Genomic DNA, 26,695 nt, shown 5'->3' with positions numbered 1-26,695 from the left:
GGTGGCTTCCTCTTTCATTTCTTCCCCACAATCCATATTCACCGACTACGTTTCCTTCTCTTCCTTTTCCTACTATCAAATTCCAGTCACCCATGACTATTAAATTTTCATCTCCCTTCACTATCTGAATAATTTCTTTCATCTCATCATACATTTCTTCAATTTCTTCGTCATCTGCAGAGCTAGTTGGCATATAAACTTGTTCTACTGTAGTAGGCATGGGCTTCGTGTCTATCTTGGCCACAATAAGGCTTTCTCTATGCTGTTTTTAGTAGCTTACCCGTACTCCTATTTTTTTTATTCATTATTAAACCTACTCCTGCATTACCCCTATTTGATTTTGTATTTATAATCCTGTATTCACCTGACCAAAAGTCTTGTTCCTGCTGCCACCGAACTTCGCTAATTCCCACTATATCTAACTTTAACCTACCCATTTCCCTTTTTAAATTTTCTAACTGTCCAATTAAGGGATCTGACATTCCACGCTCCAATCCCTAGAACACCAGTTTTCTTTCTCCTGATAACGACGTCCTCTTGAGTAGGCGGCGCCCGGAGATCCGAATGGGGGACTATTTTACCTCCGGAATATTTTACCCAAGAGGACGCCATCATCATTTAACCATACAGTAAAGATGCATGCCATAGGGAAAAATTACGGCTGTAGTTTCCCCTTGCTTTCAGCCGTTCGCAGTACTAGCACAGCTAGGCCGTTTTGGTTAGTGTTACATGCCCAGATCAGTCAATCATCCAGACTGCTGCCCCTCTTCAGGAACCACACGTTTGTCTGGCCTCTCAACAGATACCCCTCCTTTGTGGTTGCACCTACGGTACGGTTATCTGTATCGCTGAGGCATGCAAGCCTCCCTACGAACGGCAAGGTCTATGGTTTATGGAATTGGGGGGGGGGGGGGGGGGGGGCAGCACTGTTATGAGTCAAGTAATATTGGATGAGACGGTACTGTTATCTGGAACCTTCTGGAATATATGTGAAATGGAATGAAAAGTTTGGAATGAAAAGTTTGGAATAAAAAGAAGATAGAGTATTTGCCCACAGACCACACTGATAGATATTTATATCTATGATGCTCCTAATGAGAGGTTAACAGCATCCAAATCGGTAAAATAGTTTAAGTGGAGAAGATTTCATTCACAGACAGTGTTTTATCTTTTCATATGCTATGGAAACATACATAAGTGATTATTGATAACAAGATATGAAATGTTTCGACTGTAGGAGGAGATGATGAAAAACATTTTGGTGTAGTTTATTTATGAACTTACTGGTGAAAAAGGAAAGAATGGAATGAGCTAAGGACTACACCCTGTGACGTACATCGCATAATTGAATCAAATTGGAAATATAGCATTTTGGGAGAAGATGATGCATTCTTCCACATGGAAACATTTAGACTAGCATGTGTGAATGTCGTGAAGATTATTGTTCCAATTTTCATGATATATCATTGCTCTTGGCATGCCATTAGCATTTTCCTCTTCCTCCACTAGAAAAATGTTCCGTATGTCTTCTTTTACACCTTCACTTCTTTTCTTTTTATTTCTTAAAACATTAAATCATCTTTTCTCCAAAATTATTACTATATTTTACAGACTATAAGACACAATTTTTCTTCAAAAAATTGCCTCAAAAATTCAGGAGCAACTTATACTCAAAATTAATATAAAAATATCCATGGTTTGATTTAAAATGGCCGTATATTCGATGCCACGGGAAACCTATAGCTATCTGGCAATAATGGATTCAACTGGCCGCAGCAGTCACCAGTGCAATGTGCACGAGTTGTCTGGATTCACAAGCTTGCTAACACTGTCTCCCTCCTGCCCTGCCATCACAAACCCAGAACACTGTTGAGCCTATGATGCCTCACTGCAGTCTACAGTGCCAGTGAACTTCAATTGAAAGTGATCAGTATTATCAGCAACAGTTTGTATTTTTTTTTTTTTTTTTTTGTAGCTAGTTTCGTAATGGAAAGAAAATAAAATGTAGCAGCTGAGCAGCATTTCAACCCTCCACCAACAGAAAAAATAAATAAATAAATAAATAAATTTGCAATAGACGAGCTAGTACAGAAGAACTGAAAAAATGAGGAAGGCTAAATGTGCAAATAGAGGATTTAATACAAAATGGTCAAAATTAGAAGATGACATCCTGAAATAGATTCCACGACACCATCAAAATGGCATTGGAATTAATACAAAAATGCTTCAGATACACACTCGTAAGCTAACACTACAGTGGAACTTAACAGACTCCAAGGGTGGAGTTGGTTGGTGTTACAGTTTACGAAATCTCATGGACTTAGCGTGTGAACCAAAACAAAAATATTCAGAAAATGCCACAAGAGTAAGAAAATATTATCTTTCCATCACTTTATTATTCATCATCGAAAGTAAAACAGTGTGGAACCAAGCCAAATAGTGAATATGGACAAAACTCCTCTGACATTTTATGTGCTGAGTAACAGAACTATTTCCATGAAAGGTGCTAAAACCGTAACTACAAAAACAAGTGGACATGAAAAAAATGCACTACACTGTTGTCCTTTCATGTTGTGCTGACTGTACTAAACTTAATCCAATGATCATTTTCAAGTGCATAACAGTGCCAAAACCTTCTGAAATACCGCCAAGTGGTGGTGTTCATGTACGTGACAAGCTTTGGATAGATGAGGTTGGTACAAAATTATGAACTAACAGAGTGCGGGTGAGAAGGAAAGGTGCTTTATTGAAGAAGAGTTCTCTTCTTGTGCTAGATCAGTTTAGTTGTCATTAAACAATTCTGCAAAAGAGAAACTGAGACAGGGGAAATACAGAGCTTGCTGTTACTCTGGGAGGACTTACTTCACAATTGCAACCCCCTTGCTGTGTCGACAAATAAACTATTTGAAGTGTATATGAGAGAGGAATGGAGCAAATGGATGATGGATTTCGCGCTGAAGGGAGCTTTACAATAACCTACAATGAAACAGGTGTATCAGTGGATAAAAAAGTCATTGTCTAGAGTGAGAGAAGACATTATTATTAAATCTTTCAAGAAGTGCAAGCTCTTGGTGGCAGTGAAGACCATCATAGAGATGAAGAGGATAACGATGACAAATGAAGAGGAGAGGAAAAAAGAAGAGGAAAAGTTCAGATGACGATTTTCAGGGATTTTAAAGGTCACTTTGGTTTTATAAACTAAGACTTTTTTAGTCCGGCTTTGCAATCCAATAATATCAATGGTAAAAATGTTATTTTTAAAAAATGTTTAAAAATTATGGTGCATCTTATAGTCTGTAAAATACGATATCTCTCAATGCACATTATCTCCCCCATTTCCATTCTTTTCTCTTGTTACTGTTCTACTTCTTATCACTTACGCTTTATCGCCACAAACTTTTCCCTAAGTCATCATAATTTCTACTACTGCAGATCACCACTTTAGGTAGTGCAGTAACATGTAAAAATGACTATGTGTCTACCACACCACATGAGAAACAAAATAAATAAATTATTTAAGTAACTGTTCAACTCTATCCATTGCATTCTTTGCATCACTTACATTTTCATCTGTGGATGGGGGTTAGTATTTCTTAACATTGTGTAGCATTGATGATTTACAAATTTTTGGGTTTTCAGCTGAGTTGTTATGTTTACAAAATATTTCAATAACTTTGCTAGTTGTCTTGAACAGTGTGTTCATGATTTGTTCATTCTTTTCTTACAAGTTGCACAGAATATATACAGCAGTAGTTAAATGAAAAAAAAAATCATTTGTATTACTAAAAAAAGTCAAAGTAAACACACATTAAAAATTTCTGCTATGGTGTTGATGTGCCACATGATACACTGCTAAATACAAGTATTATTAAATTATGCTGTGAAACTGTGATGCGATATTACTACATACATGCTCCACAATTGTTGCATGCATAATAAAATACAAAAAGCAAATAGGACAACAGTAATATGTTTGTGGCAGACATCATTCAAATTGATGATTTACAAGTTTTTGAGTTCTCAGCCCAGTAGTTATGTTATGTTTACACATATTTCAATAACTTTGCTAGCTGTCTTGATCAGGTGCCAAGAGGAGGTTTTGCTGCTCATTGTTCACACTCTGAACTTTACACCCTCCTCATCACCTTAGTGATTGCTTCCCAGTGGTGTTAGATGATACAAGTCGTCTTATGCTCAAAGCCAACAGAAATGTTGTGCCAAAACATTAAAAAGTTATAAGCAAAGATAGTGTGGTAAGATAATACTCTGCACCAAAAAAGAAAAAATGTCTTAACTGGCACTTGTCTATGAGCAGACAGATATGGTGTGACTTAAGCAAACTGAGAGTTGGATCCCATTCTTTACGTAGGCTATAGCATCTGTCCCTGCTAATTAAATTGGCTACCTCTTTAATTTCAATCCTTTCCTTTTTTAAATCATGCCAGAAATTTGTCACCTGATACACAACACTGATATCTTTTTACTTCATTCATGCTAACAGGTGAGGCAGTGTTCAGCGACAGCTGATTTAGTTGGGTGCTGAACTCAGGTGCAATATTTATGTTCTTTACATGTACAGTTCATTCAGTTTAAAAACACCTGGCATCTCACTTTCACAACGTATGAGTTAGACATGCTTTTTTTGTTTGGAAAGGGGGGGAGGGGTAGTTCTAGCTTATTTTTCACACAACACTGTAGACATTTTAATTCTGTTGGAAGGACTGATATACATCAGAATAAACTTAGAAGTGTGTCATCTGTTGGCATGAAATGAAATATGAAGATACCAGAATTGTTGTGCAGGCAAAAATTTCTATGGCAGAACCACAAGTGAGCCAACTGAAATTAGAGAGGCAGATAATTTAAACAGCTTTTACTTAATTAAAGCATCAGATGTGACATTCATTTTGCTTGAATCACGTCAGAAAACAGTTCAATGCATTCACTATCTTTGTTCTTGTATACTGTATTTTGGTAAAGGATGTGGCCTTATAGCACTCTCCTTTTAGCTTTTTATGTTTTAGCATAGCCAGAGCAGTGCACAATGTGTACCATTCCAAGTTTCGCTGGAGACTAAACAGCAAGTAACGAAATGTGTTCAACACCTGACAAAGACAGCTAGGGAAGTTGTTGAAATATCATTTGCTGATAAAATGATAACTTGGCTGCAAAACTACAACTTAAAAAACACTAATTTTGACAAGAAAGCCTGATGGATCATGTAATTCAAATTAATCTTTTTTTCATGTTATGATACTGAGGAAATATGATGAGACTATTCAGATCTATGCACTACGTATTAATACACAATTGTCTGCAGTTCTCTTGTGGTCTACATTAGTGGCTCTCTTACAACTTATCTTTCTGCTCATATTTCGTATTCTGCTGTTCTCTAAACTATGTCAAACTAATGCCACACACACAATTTTCCACGTCTTTTTCTACATAAATTTTAAGATATTTTTCTTTCAAGTTTCATCACTATTTCATAATTATTGTTTCTGTCAGCTACTTTTAGGGAAGATGTCACACATTTTGGTAAGAGATAATTGTAAAAATTTTGTAGAATCACTTTTCCAAATTTTTTGCTTTTGTGCTACTCTCTGAGAAATGACTCCTTTCATAATCTAGAAAGAGTTTATTTCTCAATTCTCAGTGGTTCTCTGTATAGTTGACATATTCTGCAGGAATAGACAGTACCCAACTTGATATGTGATGATGAAATTACATCTCAAAAATTCAACAAAAGATGTCAATACCTTACAGCAGATATACTTCATTATTATAGATCATGGTAAGTAAAGCCAAAGACTTTCAAATAACTATCTGCAAAATGAATACAGCAGAAGCTCCTAAAAAGATGAAAATCAAGCGAGTAGTAGTAGTAATACTAATAAATAATACAACTTGGACAGGATCTTTGGGATTTCTAACTGTATCGTCTATATCACACACGCCATGCAGCTGTGTGGAGAAACCTAGATAAAAACTAAAAGCCAGTGCTAATGAAATCCAATTTATTTGATACCTGTTTCCTTATATTAAGACAAATGACAGGTATACTGGCTGCGTGTCACAGTAAAAAAATAAGAAAATGAGACAAATAATAATTAAAAAACACAATTTTATTAACAGTGCACACTGGTGTTGCTCTCAGGGATAATTTTATAAAATGGAACAATGATGACAGGTTTCTATAGCAAAAAGGTAATTTTTTAGATTATATTTCTGCAGTAAGATCTAATTGCAAATCATCACCTGCAAGGCTATTCTCCAGCTCAGCTTCCAACATTATTGGCAAATTAAAAGAGTAAATAGTGCAATATATAGATTACTTCAAATTACACAAATATATACATATCAAACATTTTTCTGAAGCATATTTTTATTCTTAATATTGTGAGTTCTAAAAACAAATCAAATGGCTGTTAAAAATCAAAGACTTCAATGTTATCAATAGACAAATGGTAACACTGCATCTTGGGCTCAGTACTAGACTTTTCTTCCTTGGGAAGTACGGAGAAACCACTAATATATGCCACAGACATAGAATAATATTCTGAAATTTGGACTTTGAAGAAAACACAAGGAGTAGAATAGGATTTAAACCACGAAATTTAAATTATGCATATTGTGGATTCATCTTATTAACAGTTACGTGCAGTGAGATTCCGTTTTCCATTTTTATGTCTTTTTGCATCTTTTTTGTTAAGTTGGAACTCTAATGCAAAAGCTACAAACTCAGAACGACCTTGTATCACTCCGTGACCTGTCAAGATCTGTAATGTTTTCAAGCATAATTTCAGGAATTTTAAATGAAATTTTCAAACTTAATTTTGACTCAATTATCTTTTATAAATAAAAGCAAATTTGGTCAATGCATATAAATCCAGATCATGAGTTATGGACTGCGCGAAAGCCAATTACGGTTTTTACAAATAATTCCAGGCAAATACCAGAATGATTTGTACAAGCAAGAACAGGTTCTGTCCACTAACAACAACTCCAGTATAATATTTTTATATCTAAAAGAAATTACTCAAAAAAAGTTTTGCAACAGCCTCACAATTTACACAGTTCTTCTTTCTCAATATTCTTCAGTCTACAGGGGACAGTCACATACAGCCATTTGTGTAATGGGAGTAAAAGTAAACCTCTACTGTAAATAAAGTTTGGTAGAGTGGGTTGTGTTTACAACTTTGATGGAAATTTGGCTTGTAAATACATTAGAAACCTGCAAGCACCTGGCCCTTTCACGTGGCCTGCACACACAAGCATTGTGTTTGTGAGAGCATGAATGCACTTTGCAAACATTGGTGGAAGTTGCCGAAGATGTCTGATGCTGGCTTGCCTAGCAACGGAAATGAGTGAGCTCATGCTAATGGCTACGAGGATGTAACGTGCTTGTGCACACAGCCAAATTGACACACCACGTACTCACTTGTATAAAGGCTGTGAATATGCAACGTGCTTCCCTTACAATGAATAACAAATAAAAATATTTTTTAAAAATATTATTTGTTTACACAAATATAAAAAATTGTCATTTTTGAATAAAAAGCAGTATGAATAATACATAAATATGAAATCCAATGACATTTACTGCTTCAGTTCTTTGTCATTTATTAAACAAAGTATGTTTTGTTGCTCTTAAATTAACTTTCACAACTATTTTTTCAAACACCTCATCAGGAAGTTATTTAATTTTTGAAAATGTGCCACTGTGACACATTAATAAAACATATTCCATATTTTCAAAGAGAAGATTGATGTATTATATCGCCTGAAATCATCTGTTTCACTATAACATTACAGGACTTTCAAATAACAATCTTCTTTGGCAAAAATTGAGGAATCATTAAATCCACTGTAGTGCAAATAACTTTATTACAATTTCACTTTAACTTCAACTTCTAGATTACATTAAAAAAAATTCTTTTTATAATTTTATTGACATTTCTTTGGGTATTATATGTCTACATTCAAATTGTGTGTAAGATGTTGCTGCAATAATTGCATTATTGTAGAAAGGCGAGAAAGGTCTTCCAATCATCTCAACACTTTCACAATAATTAAGTTGTCAGTGCGCTGCAATATAATGAACTTTTTTTTTGTACTCAGTGTCTTTCCAAAACTTTTCAATTTCAAAACTCTATGTAATTGGATTGATGCACATCTATACGAAAAACTAATCCATCGGAACTAATGGAGAGCTTACTCAGAACTAGCCCTAAACATTTTCAGGTAACTTTGGACACCCAGTAGCCAAGAAATGTTTCACTAGACTTTAGATTTAAAGTGTGTTGATGTTAGTCATTAAAAACCACCGAGTTCTTACTTTGTTCACTCAAGCGCCAAGTCAGTTAAATTGGGTCATTTCAGAAATGTAATTGCTAAAGCTGTCCACCAGAGGAGTATTTATATGTTGCATACATTGTACTGTAAGACATGTACAACTGTGCTCAACCAATAGGTGGGTCTGAACACCGGATTTGCTTTAATAGGCACCATGGTGTGCCCTCGATTTCCTCCCACCTCTGAACCCACTAGTGCAGTCGGTTAAGAGCAGGGCATACAGTTCAACATGCACTTCAAAATGTGGTGCAACTTGACTTGGTACTTTACTCAATGTTACAGATGAGAGAACGAATAAGTTGTAGAAAAAAAGACTAAATGACCAACAGGGAATTGAACCATTTCAACTTCCTACTATGGAACTTAACCTACTGGGCCACTGAGGCACATTTGTGAACAAACCATTAACAAGGTTTTTTTTAAGACATTTGCTTGAATGATCTACTTATTCAAATAATTATCTAGACAGAATTTATCTGAACAATGCCCACCTCTCCTTACCACTAAGCATTGCATTTCCTTCCTGTTTCACACCAGTACAGTTAACAGTATCAATTTAACGAGGCCTATTATTTAAAATGCTTCATTTACTCACGAGAGCTGTTTACAGTATATGGTTGCTGAACTGTATTTTTGTTAATTATTAGCTGCAGACTGAACATAAGAATTATTTCATCAGCTATTCATTCACGCAAATTTGTAGTTTCATAGCTGAATCAGTGACCTTCAATAACATTCAGTACTGGATTATCTTTTTAATTTTCATTATACGCATACTCAGTTACTGTGGTAATATCTGATGAATCTCAGATATACAGCATACACTTTTCTATAGAAAACACCGAAAATTGACAGCTACAAAGAAATTCTAATTCTCATTGCATCCCAACTCTCGCCGTGCCCATTAGTGCTGCTACATTATGACACAGCTGTAGACTTCATGTTTCCTTGGCTGCATGGCAGTGCCCCTCAGTGAGCATGCATTCACGTGATAATGCGTGTGGAAACTGCCGAATGCAGGTTTCTGCAATGAATGCACAGCGAGTAGTATGGAATGCTTCTCACCCAGTTTCACCTTCACGACACAGTGCTCCAGGGCACATTTCAGTCTGTCAACATGCCTTACATGGTCAATTCAAGCTTACACTGTACATGCATTATTAGTAGTTGCCTCCTGAATTGACATAAGTCATATAACTTACAGAGTAAGTGTGCATGTGCCAATTATGAACAACCAATAGCTATGAAGCATGAAGCCTTCTCAGTCAAATGAGGCACCTCTGGTATCTGTAGACACATCAGTGTTCATGCCCAGCATCAACACACACACACACACACACACACACACACACACACACACACACACACAAAGAAAAAAGAGAGAGAGAGAGAAGAAAATATTGAAAAGGTAGGTAATTGATTCGATTTAACTGTTGGTTAAGTATACAATTGATTGCTGAATCTGTAGGAATTCGCAAAGAAAGCATAGCGCAAATTTCACATAACCAATTTAAATGAGAAAACATTCCACTTATACTTTGAGACACAACACACTGATGATCTGTGTTGTAGTACCTACCTGCAGTCAACAACACTAACTGATGACCAGTATCTACATATTAGGTACCACTAGAAGAATGTAACAGAAATGTGACAAACTGGGAAGGTTTTATTTTAAGTACCAGTTCTTTTTCTGCTCTATTTATTTATTTATTTATTTACTCGTAGTGATATATGTTACACCAAGAGCTTGTTTTGGCATTTTGCCATTATCAAGTGTAGCTGTGAATATGGTATACTGGTGATGACATACTACTCCAAGACATACAAATGATCCCTCAGCCACTAAACAACTTGCACCCTAACATAAAATTCACAATGGAAATAGAGCAAAACAAACTGAAACCATTGTAGATCTAAAAATAGGCAATAACTGCCAGCACTGATTCAAATTACAGTATATAGAAAAACTACTATGGCTGATACTATCATAAGCAAAAACTTTTGGCCCCCGATTTCGCATACATATGCATATTTCAAATCAATGTTTAACAGAATTTTAAATTTACCTGTCTATAATACGGCGATACAAAATGAAATACAAATGCTACAATACAAAGTGAGACAAAATGACTTCAATCCAAAAATAGCGCTGAAATTATATGAACAGCACACAAAACCAAAATCATATGGCATACCTAAAGAAATAACATTAAAAAGAGAAGGAAAAATCACAGATAAACTTACCTATGTTACAACATCATACATAGGCCAAATATTGGGAAAGATGAACAATTTGTTTGAGAAAACAAAAATAAAATTAGTGTTTCACATAAACAACAACTTAAAGGCCAAAATATGGTCAACAAAAAATAATACCTCCACATTTTCAAATCCGGAAGCCAACAAACTTTCTTGTGATGATTGCAATAAATTTTTTGTAAGACAAACAGGCAGGAATTTTGGAATCAGATTTAAGGGACACATACAAAACTGTGAAAGCAACCAAGCCACATTTTACTTGCAACTAAATTGCCAAGAACATAAAGCAGAAAATACTGAAAATACCATAAAAATTGTACACAAAGTGCCTAAATGACATACAATGAACATTTTGGAGGAAAAATATCAAGAAGACATCCTCAAAGGACAAACAGATTTTAAACATAAAATATAGCTCGAAAATTTCATTTACATTATAGAAGAAAAAGGGTAAATTACCGTGATAAACACAACATAATGGAACACTGATCATTTATGTAAAAACCCCAAAATAAGATCTCTAAAAAATTAAACATAATCACCAACTTCCTGCGAAAAAGAAATCCCATTGTAAAAATGGCATCGCCGGAGTTGAAGCTGTCAAAAACTGTCAAAAATAACTTTACAAGATCATTCAAATAAAAAGTAAACATTTTTATAACGTCATCACACAAGCAGGCATTTGTAAAGGCAAAGAGTTTGGCCCAAACTCTTTGCCTTTACAAATGTCTGCTTGTGTCTGTGTATGTGCGGATGGAGATATATATATATATATATATATGTGTGTGTGTGTGTGTGTGTGTGTGTGTGTGTGTGTGTGTGTGTGTGTGTGTGTGCGCGTGTGTGTGTGCGCGTGTGTGTGTGCGCGTGTGTGTGGGCGCGTGTGTGGGCGCGCACGCGAGTGTATACCTGTCCTTTTTTCGCCTTAAGGTAAGTCTTTCCGCTCCCGGGATTGGAATGACTCCTTACCCTCTCACTTAAAACCCACATCCTTTCGTCTTTCCCTCTATTTCCCTCTTTCCTGATGAAGCAACCGTTTGTTGCGAAAGCTTGAATTTTGTGTGTATGTTTGTGTGTCTATCGACCTCCCAGCGCTTTTGTTTGGTTAGTCTCATCATCTTTGGTTTTTTTAAAATATATATATATATATATATATATATATATATATATATATATATATATATATATATATATATAGAGGGGCTGGCCAGTACTTACCTCAGCTCAGTACAGCCGATAGATACACATAAAACAGAACTGAAAATTTACATTCCTAGCTTTCGGAACTTTGTTCCTTCATCAGGGAGGAGAGAGGGGAAAAAAGGGAAGAAGGGAAAGTGGATTCAGTTACTCACAACCCAGGTTATGAAGCAACAGGGAAAGGTAAACAGGGAGGGTAGCAAGGATGGAGGCATGGTTGTCAGAGGGAAGCCAAAGATATTCTACTGTAAGTACTGTGCCAGCTTCAAACCAAAGAGGATGCATACAGAAGTAAAGTATAAAGATAAACACAACTATGTAGGATGAAAAGATGCGTGAATGGCTAAAGAGGAAAGGGAAAGAGGAGAAGACTGAAGAGTGAATGGGAGTGAGGTTGTTTAACGTAGGTTCAGTCCAGGGGGATGGCGGGATGAAAGGATGTGTTGGAGTGCAAGTTCCCATCTCCGCAGTTCAGAGGGACTGGTGTTGGGTGGGAGAAGCCAAATGGCACATACGGTGTAGCAGGTTCCTAGGTCCCTAGAATTATGCTGGAGGGCATGCTCCGCTACTGGGTATTGGGCATCTCCTAGGCGGACAGTTCGTCTGTGTCCGTTCATTCGCTCAGCCAGTTTGGTTGTTGTCATGCCGATGTAAAAGGCTGTGCAGTGCAGGCACGTCAGTTGATAAATGACATGTGTAGTTTCACATGTAGCCCTGCCTTGAATTGCGTATGTTTTACCAGTAGCGGGGCTGGAGTAGGTGGTTGTGGGCAGATGCATGGGGCAGGTTTTGCAGCGGGGTCGGTTACAGGGGTAGGAACCGCTGGGTAGAGAAGGTAGATATGTCTGCTTGTGTCTGTATGTGTGGATGGATATGTGCGTGTGTGCGAGTGTATGCCTGTCCTTTTTTTCCCCTAAGGTAAGTCTTTCCGCTCCCGGGATTGGAATGACTCCTTACCCTCTCCTTTAAAACCCACTTCCTTTCGTCTTCCCCTCTCCTTCCCTCTTTCCTGATGAGGCAACAGTTTGTTGCGAAAGCTTGAATTTTGTGTGTATGTTTGTGTGTCTATCGACCTGCCAGCGCTTTTGTTCGGTAAGTCACCTCATCTTTGTTTTTTTTATATATATATATAAAATGGAAGGAAACATTCCACGTGGGAAAAATTATATATAAAAACAAAGATGAGGTGACTTACCGAACAAAAGCGCTGGCAGGTCGATAGACACACAAACAAACACAAACATACACACAAAGTTCAAGCTTTCGCAACAAACTGTTGCCTCATCAGGAAAGAGGGAAGGAGAGGGGAAGACGAAAGGAAGTGGGTTTTAAGGGAGAGGGTAAGGAGTCATTCCAATCCCGGGAGCGGAAAGACTTACCTTAGGGGGAAAAAAGGACAGGTATACACTCGCACACACGCACATATCCATCCACACATACAGACACAAGCAGACATGTTTAAAGACAAAGAGTTTGGGCAGAGATGTCAGTCGAGGCAGAAGTGTAGAGGCAAAGAAGTTGTTGAAAGACAGGTGAGGTATGAGTGGCGGCAACTTGAAATTAGCGGAGATTGAGGCCTGGCGGATGACGAGAAGAGAGGATATACTGAAGGGAAAGTTCCCATCTCCGGAGTTCGGATAGGTTGGTGTTGGTGGGAAGTATCCAGATAACCCGGACGGTGTAACACTGTGCCAAGATGTGCTGGCTGTGCACCAAGGCATGTTTAGCCACAGGGTGATCCTCATTACCAACAAACACTGTCTGCCTGTGTCCATTCATGCGAATGGACAGTTTGTTGCTGGTCATTCCCACATAGAATGCATCACAGTGTAGGCAGGTCAGTTGGTAAATCACGTGGGTGCTTTCACACGTGGCTCTGCCTCTGATCGTGTACACCCTCCGGGTTACAGGACTGGAGTAGGTGGTGGTGGGAGGGTGCATGGGACAGGTTTTGCATCGGGGGCGGTTACAAGGATAGGAGCCAGAGGGTAGGGAAGGTGGTTTGGGGATTTCATAGGGATGAACTAACAGGTTACGAAGGTTAGGTGGACGGCGGAAAGACACTCTTGGCGGAGTGGGGAGGATTTCATGAAGGATGGATCTCATTTCAGGGCAGGATTTGAGGAAGTCGTATCCCTGCTGGAGAGCAACATTCAGAGTCTGGTCCAGTCCCGGAAAGTATCCTGTCACAAGTGGGGCACTTTTGTGGTTCTTCTGTGGGGGATTCTGGGTTTGAGGGGACGAGGAAGTGGCTCTGGTTATTTGCTTCTGTACCAGGTCGGGAGGGTAGTTGCGGGATGCGAAAGCTGTTTTCAGGTTGTTGGTGTAATGATTCAGGGATTCCGGACTGGAGCAGATTCGTTTGCCACGAAGACCTAGGCTGTAGGGAAGGGACCGTTTGATGTGGAATGGGTGGCAGCTGTCATAATGGAGGTACTGTTGCTTGTTGGTGGGTTTGATGTGGACGGACGTGTGAAGTTGGCCATTGGACAGGTGGAGGTCAACGTCAAGGAAAGTGGCATGGGATTTGGAGTAGGACCAGGTGAAACTGATGGAACCAAAGGAGTTGAGGTTGGAGAGGAAATTCTGGAGTTCTTCTTCACTGTGAGTCCAGATCATGAAGATGTCATCAATAAATCTGTACCAAACTTTGGGTTGGCAGACTTGGGTAACCAAGAAGGCTTCCTCTAAGCGACCCATGAATAGGTTGGCGTACGAGGGGGCCATCCTGGTGCCCATGGCTGTTCCCTTTAATTGTTGGTATGTCTGGCCCTCAAAAGTGAAGAAGTTGTGGGTCAGGATGAAGCTGGCTAAGGTGATGAGGAAAGAGGTTTTAGGTAGGGTGGCAGGTGATCGGCGTGAAAGGAAATGCTCCATCGCAGCGAGGCCCTGGACGTGCGGAATATTTGTGTATAAGGACGTGGCATCAATGGTTACAAGGATGGTTTCCGGGGGTAACAGATTGGGTAAGGATTCCAGGCGTTCAAGGAAGTGGTTGGTGTCCTTGATGAAGGATGGGAGACTGCATGTAATGGGTTGAAGGTGTTGATCTACGTAGGCAGTCTCCCATCCTTCATCAAGGACACCAACCACTTCCTTGAACGCCTGGAATCCTTACCCAATCTGTTACCCCCGGAAACCATCCTTGTAACCATTGATGCCACGTCCTTATACACAAATATTCCGCACGTCCAGGGCCTCGCTGCGATGGAGCATTTCCTTTCACGCCGATCACCTGCCACCCTACCTAAAACCTCTTTCCTCATCACCTTAGCCAGCTTCATCCTGACCCACAACTTCTTCACTTTTGAGGGCCAGACATACCAACAATTAAAGGGAACAGCCATGGGCACCAGGATGGCCCCCTCGTACGCCAACCTATTCATGGGTCGCTTAGAGGAAGCCTTCTTGGTTACCCAAGTCTGCCAACCCAAAGTTTGGTACAGATTTATTGATGACATCTTCATGATCTGGACTCACAGTGAAGAAGAACTCCAGAATTTCCTCTCCAACCTCAACTCCTTTGGTTCCATCAGTTTCACCTGGTCCTACTCCAAATCCCATGCCACTTTCCTTGACGTTGACCTCCACCTGTCCAATGGCCAACTTCACACGTCCGTCCACATCAAACCCACCAACAAGCAACAGTACCTCCATTATGACAGCTGCCACCCATTCCACATCAAACGGTCCCTTCCCTACAGCCTAGGTCTTCGTGGCAAACGAATCTGCTCCAGTCCGGAATCCCTGAATCATTACACCAACAACCTGAAAACAGCTTTCGCATCCCGCAACTACCCTCCCGACCTGGTACAGAAGCAAATAACCAGAGCCACTTCCTCGTCCCCTCAAACCCAGAATCCCCCACAGAAGAACCACAAAAGTGCCCCACTTGTGACAGGATACTTTCCGGGACTGGACCAGACTCTGAATGTTGCTCTCCAGCAGGGATACGACTTCCTCAAATCCTGCCCTGAAATGAGATCCATCCTTCATGAAATCCTCCCCACTCCGCCAAGAGTGTCTTTCCGCCGTCCACCTAACCTTCGTAACCTGTTAGTTCATCCCTATGAAATCCCCAAACCACCTTCCCTACCCTCTGGCTCCTATCCTTGTAACCGCCCCCGATGCAAAACCTGTCCCATGCACCCTCCCACCACCACCTACTCCAGTCCTGTAACCCGGAGGGTGTACACGATCAGAGGCAGAGCCACGTGTGAAAGCACCCACGTGATTTACCAACTGACCTGCCTACACTGTGATGCATTCTATGTGGGAATGACCAGCAACAAACTGTCCATTCGCATGAATGGACACAGGCAGACAGTGTTTGTTGGTAATGAGGATCACCCTGTGGCTAAACATGCCTTGGTGCACAGCCAGCACATCTTGGCACAGTGTTACACCGTCCGGGTTATCTGGATACTTCCCACCAACACCAACCTATCCGAACTCCGGAGATGGGAACTTTCCCTTCAGTATATCCTCTCTTCTCGTCATCCGCCAGGCCTCAATCTCCGCTAATTTCAAGTTGCCGCCACTCATACCTCACCTGTCTTTCAACAACTTCTTTGCCTCTACACTTCTGCCTCGACTGACATCTCTGCCCAAACTCTTTGTCTTTAAACATGTCTGCTTGTGTCTGTATGTGTGGATGGATATGTGCGTGTGTGCGAGTGTATACCTGTCCTTTTTTCCCCCTAAGGTAAGTCTTTCCGCTCCCGGGATTGGAATGACTCCTTACCCTCTCCCTTAAAACCCACTTCCTTTCGTCTTCCCCTCTCCTTCCCTCTTTCCTGATGAGGCAACAGTTTGTTGCGAAAGCTTGAATTTTGTGTGTATGTTTGTGTTTGTTTGTGTGTCTATCGACCTGCCAGCGCTTTTGTTCGGTAAGTCACCTCATCTTTGTTTTTATATATAATTTTTCCCACGTGGAATGTTTCCTTCCATTATATTGATATCATTAATTTGAATCCAACAATTACGTTTGTTATTGTCACTGTTGCATTTCGAAATCTTTTCTGTCGTATTATTTTCCTCTTTCTGTTTTTGCCAGTAGTTTCACTTTGTATTCACCTTCTCCTTTTTACCGTAATCTGCTATACTATTTTATCCAGCCTATATATATACTCAATAATACGTAACCCACTTCCAAACCATAACCAAAAAAATTTTTTGCCGCTTTCAGCACTACCGCCGCTATAATATCCACCGTTTCTAGTTCACAAACAGCTCCTTTCACCTTTTAAACAACCATTTCGGCCAGTTCTAATAACTTTTGCTTTATTTCCATTTCCGTTTTTCCCACACCACTGATCATTTTTAGCCGCTTCCCACAGGTTTCAACGCGATTATTTCTTCGTCAGACAATTGTTAGTCTCATTTTCATAATCTGCCACCACAATACCACTCCTTTTAATATACTACACGCAGTTTTTTCGAAATTTTCCCGAATTTCTGCGTCCTTTAACGTGTTTTGGCGGCAACACAACCACCTAACCTTTATGCACATCGTTGTCTACCAACCCAAGTCCAACATAGCCCAGCTGTAACCAACACCTTTTCGCCTTTTTTCATTCCAGATCTTCTGTTTCTTTCCGGTTCACCTTTATCCCTCCCCATATATTTTTATTTTCATTTTCATTTCACCTCATGTTACACTTTCCACCTTCTAATACCATGTCACCCTCACAACACCCCCACAATGACCCCATTAAGTTTTATTTACATTCCCTCCGCAAACATGCCTTCGCCCTAGCCAGATTACACTCCCATATTCTATTTTCTCAGGCTTGTCTGACATTTGGCATCACCCCCAAAGGCCTCACACTTAAAGTTCCCATCTCTGGCTGCAACCCTTCCTTCCATCAGTCCCTATACCAGTTCCAAACTGAACAATCCATTGCCCTCACCCACCTAATCCTTCACCTACACATCAACTCAGCCAATGAACACACCCGTCAACTCCTATCCTTAATAAAAGTCCTTAATCTTTCCTCTCCCACATCCACACCGGCTGTCCAGAGCATCCTCCTACAGGCCAACCGTAAATTAGAACAGCATGCCACCCTCCACCTCAAAAAACTATCCAATCTCCTGGTTTCCCACCTCCGGAAAGGCAACTCACTCACCCTTCACAACCTTTCCAGCAAACCTCAACCTCCTCTCATTGCACACAAACCCAGTCTCTCCCATCTACTCAATCTCCCACTTCCAGCTCCACTCCCTCCAAAACCTCAAAATTCCGGGTCTGCTTGTGTCTGTATGTGTGGATGGATATGTGCGTGTGTGCGAGTGTATACCTGTCCTTTTTTCCCCCTAAGGTAAGTCTTTCCGCTCCCGGGATTGGAATGACTCCTTACCCTCTCCTTTAAAACCCACTTCCTTTCGTCTTCCCCTCTCCTTCCCTCTTTCCTGATGAGGCAACAGTTTGTTGCGAAAGCTTGAATTTTGTGTGTATGTTTGTGTTTGTTTGTGTGTCTATCGACCTGCCAGCGCTTTTGTTCGGTAAGTCACCTCATCTTTGTTTTTATATATAATTTTTCCCACGTGGAATGTTTCCTTCCATTATATATATATATATATATATATATATATATATATATATATATATATATATATATATATATATATATATATATATATATATATAAAAAACCTTCGTAACCTCTTAGTTCATCCCTATGAAATCCCCAAACCACCTTCCCTACCCTCTGGCTCCTACCCTTGTAACCGCCCCCGGTGTAAAACCTGTCCCATGCACCCTCCCGCCACCACCTACTCCAGTCCTGTAACCCGGAAGGTGTACACGATCAAAGGCAGAGCCACGTGTGAAAGCACCCACGTGATTTACCAACTGACCTGCCTACACTGTGACGCATTCTATGTGGGAATGACCAGCAACAAACTGTCCATTCGCATGAATGGACACAGGCAGACAGTGTTTGTTGGTAATGAGGATCACCCTGTGGCTAAACATGCCTTGGTGCACGGCCAGCACATCTTGGCACAGTGTTACACTGTCCGGGTTATCTGGATACTTCCCACTACACCAACCTATCCGAACTCCAGAGATGGGAACTGGCTCTTCAATATATCCTCTCTTCCCGTTATCCACCAGGCCTCAATCTCCGCTAATTTCAAGTTGCCGCCACTCATACCTCACCTGTCATTCAACAACATCTTTGCCTCTGCACTACAGCCTCGACTGACATCTCTGCCCAAACTCTTTGCCTTTACAAATATCTGCTTGTGTCTGTGTATGTGAGTATGGATATGAGTGTGTGTGCGAGTGTTACCTGTCCTTTTTTCCCCCCTAAGGTAAGTCTTTCCACTCCCGGGATTGGAATGACTCCTTACTCTCTCCCTTAAAACCCACATCCTTTCGTCTTTCCCTCTCCTTCCCTCTTTCCTGATGAGGCAACAGTTGTTGCGAAAGCTTGAATCTTGTGTGTATGTTTGTGTGTCTATCGACGTGCCAGCGCTTTCGTTTGGTAAGTCACATCATCTTTGTTTTTAGGTATATTTTTCGTATGTGGAATGTTTCCCTCATATATATATATGCGGACCTCGGGAAAGATCAGTTTGGATTCCGTAGAAATGTTGGAACACGTGAGGCAATACTAACCTTACGACTTATCTTAGAAGAAAGATTAAGAAAAGGCAAACCTACGTTTCTAGCATTTGTAGACTTAGAGAAAGCTTTTGACAACGTTAACTGGAATACTCTCTTTCAAATTCTGATGGTGGCAGGGGTAAAATACAGGGAGCGAAAGGCTATTTACAATTTGTACAGAAACCACATGGCAGTTATAAGAATCGAGGGGCATGAAAGGGAAGCAGTGGTTGGGAAAGGAGTGAGACGGGGTTGTAGCCTCTCCCCGATGTTATTCAATCTGTATATTGAGCAAGCAGTAAAGGAAACAAAAGAAAGATCCGGAGTAGGTATTAAAATTCATGGAGAAGAAGTAAAAACTTTGAGGTTCGCCGATGACATTGTAATTCTGTCAGAGACAGCAAAGGACTTGGAAGAGCAGTTGAACGGAATGGACAGTGTCTTGAAAGGAGGATATAAGATGAACATCAACAAAAGCAAAACGAGGATAATGGAATGTAGTCAAATTAAATCGGGTGATGCTGAGGGGATTAGATTAGGAAATGAGACACTTAAAGTAGTAAAGGAGTTTTGCTATTTGGGGAGTAAAATAACTGATGATGGTCGAAGTAGAGAGGATATAAAATGTAGACTAGCAATGGCAAGGAAATCGTTTCTGAAGAAGAGAAATTTGTTAACATCGAGTATAGATTTAAGTGTTAGGAAGTCGTTTCTGAAAGTATTTGTATGGAGTGTAGCCATGTATGGAAGTGAAACATGGACGATAACCAGTTTGGACAAGAAGAGAATAGAAGCTTTCGAAATGTGGTGCCAGCACTTTTCCAATCCCGGGAGTGGAAAGACTTACCTTAGGGGGGAAAAAAGGACAGGTAACACTCGCACACACACTCATATCCATCCTCACATACACAGACACAAGCAGATATTTGTGTGTCTGTCGACCTGCCAGCATTTTCATTTGGCAATGCTGGCAGGTCGACAGACACACAAACAAACACAAACATACACACAAAATTCAAGCTTTCGCAACAAACTGTTGCCTCATCAGGAAAGAGGGAAGGAGAGGGAAAGACGAAAGGATGTTGGTTTTAAGGGAGAAGGTAAGGAGTCATTCCAATCCCAGGAGCGGAAAGACTTACCTTAGGGGGAAAAAAGGACAGGTATACACTCGCGCACACACACACATATCCATCCACACATACAGACACAAGCAGACAAGCTCCCGGGATTGGAATGATTCCTTACCCTCTCCCTTAAAACCCACATCCTTTCGTCTTTCCCTCTCCTTCCCTCTTTCCTGATGAGGCAACAGTTTGTTGCGAAAGCTTGAATTTTGTGTGTATGTTTGTGTGTCTATCGACCTGCCAGCACTTTTGTTCGGTAAGTCACCTCATCTTTGTTTATATATCCTGCCCTGAAATGAGATCCTTCCTTCATGAAATCCTCCCCACTCCACCAAGAGCGTCTTTCCGCCGTCCACCAACCTTCGTAACCTCTTAGTTCATCCCTATGAAATCACCAAACCACCTACCCTACCCTCTGGCTCCTACCCTTGTAATCGCCCCCGGTGTAAAACCTGTCCCATGCACCCTCCCGCCACCACCTACTCCAGTCCTGTAACCCGGAAGGTGTACACAATCAAAGGCAGAGCCACATGTGAAAGCATCCACGTGATTTACCAACTGACCTGCCTACACTGTGACGCATTCTATGTGGGAATGACCAGCAACAAACTGTCCATTCGCATGAATGGACACAGGCAGACAGTGTTTGTTGGTAATGAGGATCACCCTGTGGCTAAACATGCCTTGGTGCACGGCCAGCACATCTTGGCACAGTGTTACACCGTCCGGGTTATCTGGATACTTCCCACTAACACCAGCCTATCCGAACTCCGGAGATGGGAACTTGCTCTTCAATATATCCTCTCTTCCCGTTATCCACCAGGCCTCAATCTCCGCTAATTTCAAGTTGCCGCCACTCATACCTCACCTGTCATTCAACAACATCTTTGCCTCTGCACTACCGCCTCGACTGACATCTCTGCCCAAACTCTTTGCCTTTACAAATGTCTGCTTGTGTCTGTGTATGTGCGGATGGATATGAGTATGTGTGCGAGTGTTACCTGTCCTTTTTTTCCCCCTAAGGTAAGTCTTTCCGCTCCCGGGATTGGAATGACTCCTTACCCTCTCCCTTAAAACCCACATCCTTTCGTCTTTCCCTCTCCTTCCCTCTTTCCTGATGAGGCAACAGTTTGTTGCAAAAGCTTGAATTTTGTGTGTATGTTTGTGTGTCTATCGACGTGCCAGCGCTTTCGTTTGGTAAGTCACATCATCTTTGTTTTTAGGTATATTTTTCGTATGTGGAATGTTTCCCTCATATATATATATATGCGGACCTCGGGAAAGATCAGTTTGGATTCCGTAGAAATGTTGGAACACGTGAGGCAATACTAACCTTACGACTTATCTTAGAAGAAAGATTAAGAAAAGGCAAACCTACGTTTCTAGCATTTGTAGACTTAGAGAAAGCTTTTGACAACGTTAACTGGAATACTCTCTTTCAAATTCTGATGGTGGCAGGGGTAAAATACAGGGAGCGAAAGGCTATTTACAATTTGTACAGAAACCACATGGCAGTTATAAGAGCTCCCATAGATGTTAAGTCCCATAGTGCTCAGAGCCATTTGAACCATTTTTGCAGTTATAAGAATCGAGGGGCATGAAAGGGAAGCAGTGGTTGGGAAAGGAGTGAGACGGGGTTGTAGCCTCTCCCCGATGTTATTCAATCTGTATATTGAGCAAGCAGTAAAGGAAACAAAAGAAAGATCCGGAGTAGGTATTAAAATTCATGGAGAAGAAGTAAAAACTTTGAGGTTCGCCGATGACATTGTAATTCTGTCAGAGACAGCAAAGGACTTGGAAGAGCAGTTGAACGGAATGGACAGTGTCTTGAAAGGAGGATATAAGATGAACATCAACAAAAGCAAAACGAGGATAATGGAATGTAGTCAAATTAAATCGGGTGATGCTGAGGGGATTAGATTAGGAAATGAGACACTTAAAGTAGTAAAGGAGTTTTGCTATTTGGGGAGTAAAATAACTGATGATGGTCGAAGTAGAGAGGATATAAAATGTAGACTAGCAATGGCAAGGAAATCGTTTCTGAAGAAGAGAAATTTGTTAACATCGAGTATAGATTTAAGTGTTAGGAAGTCGTTTCTGAAAGTATTTGTATGGAGTGTAGCCATGTATGGAAGTGAAACATGGACGATAACCAGTTTGGACAAGAAGAGAATAGAAGCTTTCGAAATGTGGTGCTACAGAAGAATGCTGAAGATAAGGTGGGTAGATCACGTAACTAATGAGGAGGTATTGAATAGGATTGGGGAGAAGAGAAGTTTGTGGCACAACTTGACTAGAAGAAGGGATCGGTTGGTAGGACATGTTTTGAGGCATCAAGGGATCACAAATTTAGCATTGGAGGGCAGCGTGGAGGATAAAAATCGTAGAGGGAGATCAAGAGATGAATACACTAAGCAGATTCAGAAGGATGTAGGTTGCAGTAGGTACTGGGAGATGAAGCAGCTTGCACAGGATAGACTAGCATGGAGAGCTGCATCAAACCAGTCTCAGGACTGAAGACCACAACAACAACCAATATATATATATTAAAAACAAAGATTCCATGACTTACCAAATGGGAAAGCGCTCGTAGAGACACACAATTAAAAAAACGCACAAATACAAATACAAAATTTCAAGCTTTTGCGACCAACGGTTGCTTCGTCAGGAAAGAGGGAAGGAGAGGGAAAGATGAAAGGACGTGGGTTTTAGGGGAGAGGGTAAGGAGTCATTCCAATCCCGGGAGCGGAAAGACTTACCTTAGGGGGAAAAAAGGATGGGTATACACTCGCGCGCGCGCGCACACACACACACACACACACACACACACACACACACACACACACACACACACACACACACACACACACATATCCATCCACACATATACAGACACAAGCTTCTGGCAAGAATTACAAGTAGCCCAGCACTTTACGGCACACCAAATGTTCATGCTGGGCAAAACATAAAGGACGAGACAGAAACAGAGAACACAGACACTGGCACTGTGGCAGTCTTGGCTACTTGGGCTGGATTCGGTCTGCTCAGTGCTAGGTCCACATGTTTACCACTGCCACTGCAGCTTCCTTGTGCAAGCTATCTGTCATCCTAGTGGGTACATCTTGTGACACTACTGCCACATCGACTCACACTTCAATTTGGTCATCTGCGGACCAAGAAACTTCTACCAATGGGCAGTTTTCACAGAGTAAAGGCTTCTGGCAAGCTTCCTTGTCCACAGCTAAACAGATAATTGCATCACACACCTTAGAGTCTGCATACGAGTCATTATGGACATCAGTAATGAACAGACACTTTTGGTGAAGGCTGTGAAGTTTGGCTGCCCAGGCCCTGTATAACTGGTTTGGCCCTTTGTGACATTGGTAGAATTCAATAATTCAACTTGTGCTGCTATGACATATGTTCATTTGTGATGGTAGTTGGAAAATAAACTGCACACGTGATCAGATGTACGAGCTGCTGTTTCTTGTAAGGGGTCAAGCTGACAGTACCTGATACACCTTAGGTGGAGTCCACAAGAGGAATAAGGCTTTGCACAAATTGGAGTCTGTCACACTGAAAGCCAAAATATGCTGTCAGAGTCTTTCTCATAAGCTTCCTGCTCCCCAGCTGAATTATCACATGGAGGAAAAAGGGTGAATAGACCAGAGGACTGGTACCTACCTGTTAATGGAAGCTAACACAGTTGCCACTGCCAAAGTAAGCTGTTCAATCAGGGCCGGTAGAGAGGCGTCCATAAATGGCTAAATTTGATGGAACCACACTTAAAGACTGCAAACCATTCCAAACTCGTTGTCAACATGTAGTAACCAATTAGTATACAAAACCGATCCAAGTAACACAAATATGTCTTTATTCATAAACTTCTGAACAGCATTGGAAATAAGCCTCTTGTGGCTCCACAAGTACAAAGGCAAATGAATCATACAGAAGGTGCAACATAGGCAATTCACAGAACAACTGATGTGAGCAGTACAAACTTAAAGAACATAATGAGAGTGAGTCAGCACTGTTTTGTGCATATATAGGTGTGACCTGTCTGTAGAAAGTGCGGCGGAGACTCTGCCGAGTGCATGCCTCCTACAGGTGGCTTCTAGTGGCTGGACTGCACTGATACAGCTGGCGATTGATTTAAGTACACAGGTGTAGTGACACTACACTTGGTGCACATGCAATCACTTGCGCTCCCCCCCTCTGAAATGCCAGAGGTTCACATCTGTCAGCAACCGAGGAGTTTCTACACTGAAGCCACCTACTCCCTTCCTACATGATGGGATCGGCGTATGTATGTCAGTGATCATTATGTATAGTTGTACTGTTCCACATGAATAGTAATTAAAATACTGTTATTAAAATTTATTTACATATATCTGTAATCGCCTTTTGATTTGGACACACATTTTTGGCTATTACATGGGAGAGTCCCATTTTACAGGGGCCATTTGCAGAATTTTCCATTGTTACTGCTCTCAATAACTTCATACTCAAACAAGAGGCTATTATGTAACCTGGGTTATTTGCCCATCAGGTTTCTATTTCTCAGAGATAATGCATTTTAAACAGTACCATGGATTTCACACAAGAAGTTGCATTTTATGCATGGAATGGTGTAAAAGCAGATGATGTGTGAAGAGTTTTCTCTTGCTTTGTCTGTTACACAACTGTGATACAATGACCATGAAGTATTTGCACAACAGGATCACCACCAAATGGCTTCACAAAGTTCACAAAATTGAGAAACCACATAGTAAAAATATGAGTCTGAATCCGGGTATTAGGGTAGCAAGCTGAAGTTATCCTAAATTGAGATAGTGTGTCCTCCAGCATATTAGGATACCTATGGTGTTTCATATTAGAAATAAGTAATCTTGATAAAAGTCTAGTCTCATAGTTATGCTGTTTAGTTTGGAGAAGAATTCATTATAGCAAATGAAATAGTACTTTCCAAAGAATATAATTATATGAATATTGTTGCAACAGCTCCTCAAAGTTTTCTAAAATTAAATTCACATTACAATAAGGCAAAGCACAGTGCATTCCATCATCTGGCGTCTGCAGTTTCATACCCTCAGACCACCAAAATTATTAAGTTCTATTTTTGTAAAAATTAGTGAGAAATAAACAAAAATTTCCATTAGACAAACATATTCTACACTTGTCCTGTCAATAGGAAGGTTGTACAATTTCATACCTGCTTCTCTCTATTGGACCATTAGTCAAGTCCAACTGGATTTAATAAATATTGTCTGACAGTATTTGAAGGTGATTCAGACCCATTATGCTGAATGGCATATTTATAATTGTACTCCAAGACATAATTTATGCACTCATTGTTATTTTCTTTCCTGTTCTGTCTGCTACTTCTGTGGATAGTTTTATGCATACGGATAAAACTTTATCTCCAACAACTTAATTTGAACCTGATTTTTTTCGAAAATGAGAGTGATAGTGAATTTTAGTGTTCAAAAATCAAAGGGAAAAATGCTTTCTGTTGAACTAAGCGATTACATTTGAGTGAGTAATTTGAGAAGAAAGAAAAAAAGAGTATGTCATTACCTATTTAATTTTTACCAAAGAATTTAATAATTACTCAATTAATTACTCTTTCCTACATTTGACGTAAACTTTAGTGAGAGAACATTTTCCTGTAAGTCTGAATGATTTAAAATCACTTACTCAAAATAATAATCTCCTCTCACTCCTATAAAATGAATGTCCTTAAATTAACTAAGATGAATTTTGTAAGTTTTGTGATACATATTTGTTAGTTTGTACTAAAATGATACTGTTAAAGATTACAAATAATATGCACAAGTGTTGTACACTTCGAGACAAGAGAAGCTAAAGGCCATTGGCACCTACCATGAAGTGGACATAAAAAATATTGGAGGGGGACATAAAAAATATTGGCTGGATGATGGAACCGACCTGCAATTCAGTGAGTAATGTTCAATTGGTATTAATTTTCAATGTTGTGTATAGTATGTCTTATTGGTGTGATAGTATGTTGTTGCTGTAAATCAACATTGACCTTAACAAGGTGAAGGTGTTGCCACTATTTATAATGTAGCTGTACTTGCCAACAATGCTCAATGTAGGACTTTGCCAATTTTGTTTA

General features: G+C 40.3%; 1 protein-coding gene across 9 annotated transcripts in view; it reads right to left on the bottom strand.

The window, feature by feature from the left end:
* Positions 1 to 26,695, bottom strand: part of LOC124607083 (inositol polyphosphate-5-phosphatase A) — a 323,688-nt gene that overhangs the window by 59,102 nt on the left and 237,891 nt on the right. The window contains exon 14 of one of the 9 annotated variants that reach the window (XM_047139272.1): positions 6,029 to 6,066. The exons of 7 other annotated variants lie outside the window; for them this stretch is intronic. In XM_047139272.1, coding sequence (XP_046995228.1) covers positions 6,037 to 6,066 — 30 coding nt within the window. In that variant the 3' untranslated portion in view covers positions 6,029 to 6,036. Of the gene's footprint in view, positions 1 to 6,028; positions 6,067 to 7,886; positions 9,380 to 26,695 lie in introns of those variants that run through there. One more of the 9 variants, XM_047139270.1, reaches the window with a different exon arrangement.

The sequence above is a fragment of the Schistocerca americana genome, chromosome 3 (genome assembly GCF_021461395.2).
Source record: "Schistocerca americana isolate TAMUIC-IGC-003095 chromosome 3, iqSchAmer2.1, whole genome shotgun sequence".
Taxonomy (NCBI): domain Eukaryota; kingdom Metazoa; phylum Arthropoda; class Insecta; order Orthoptera; family Acrididae; genus Schistocerca; species Schistocerca americana.
The sequence above is the reverse complement of the archived record's forward strand: the minus strand, read 5'-3'. Positions and strand labels throughout refer to the sequence as shown.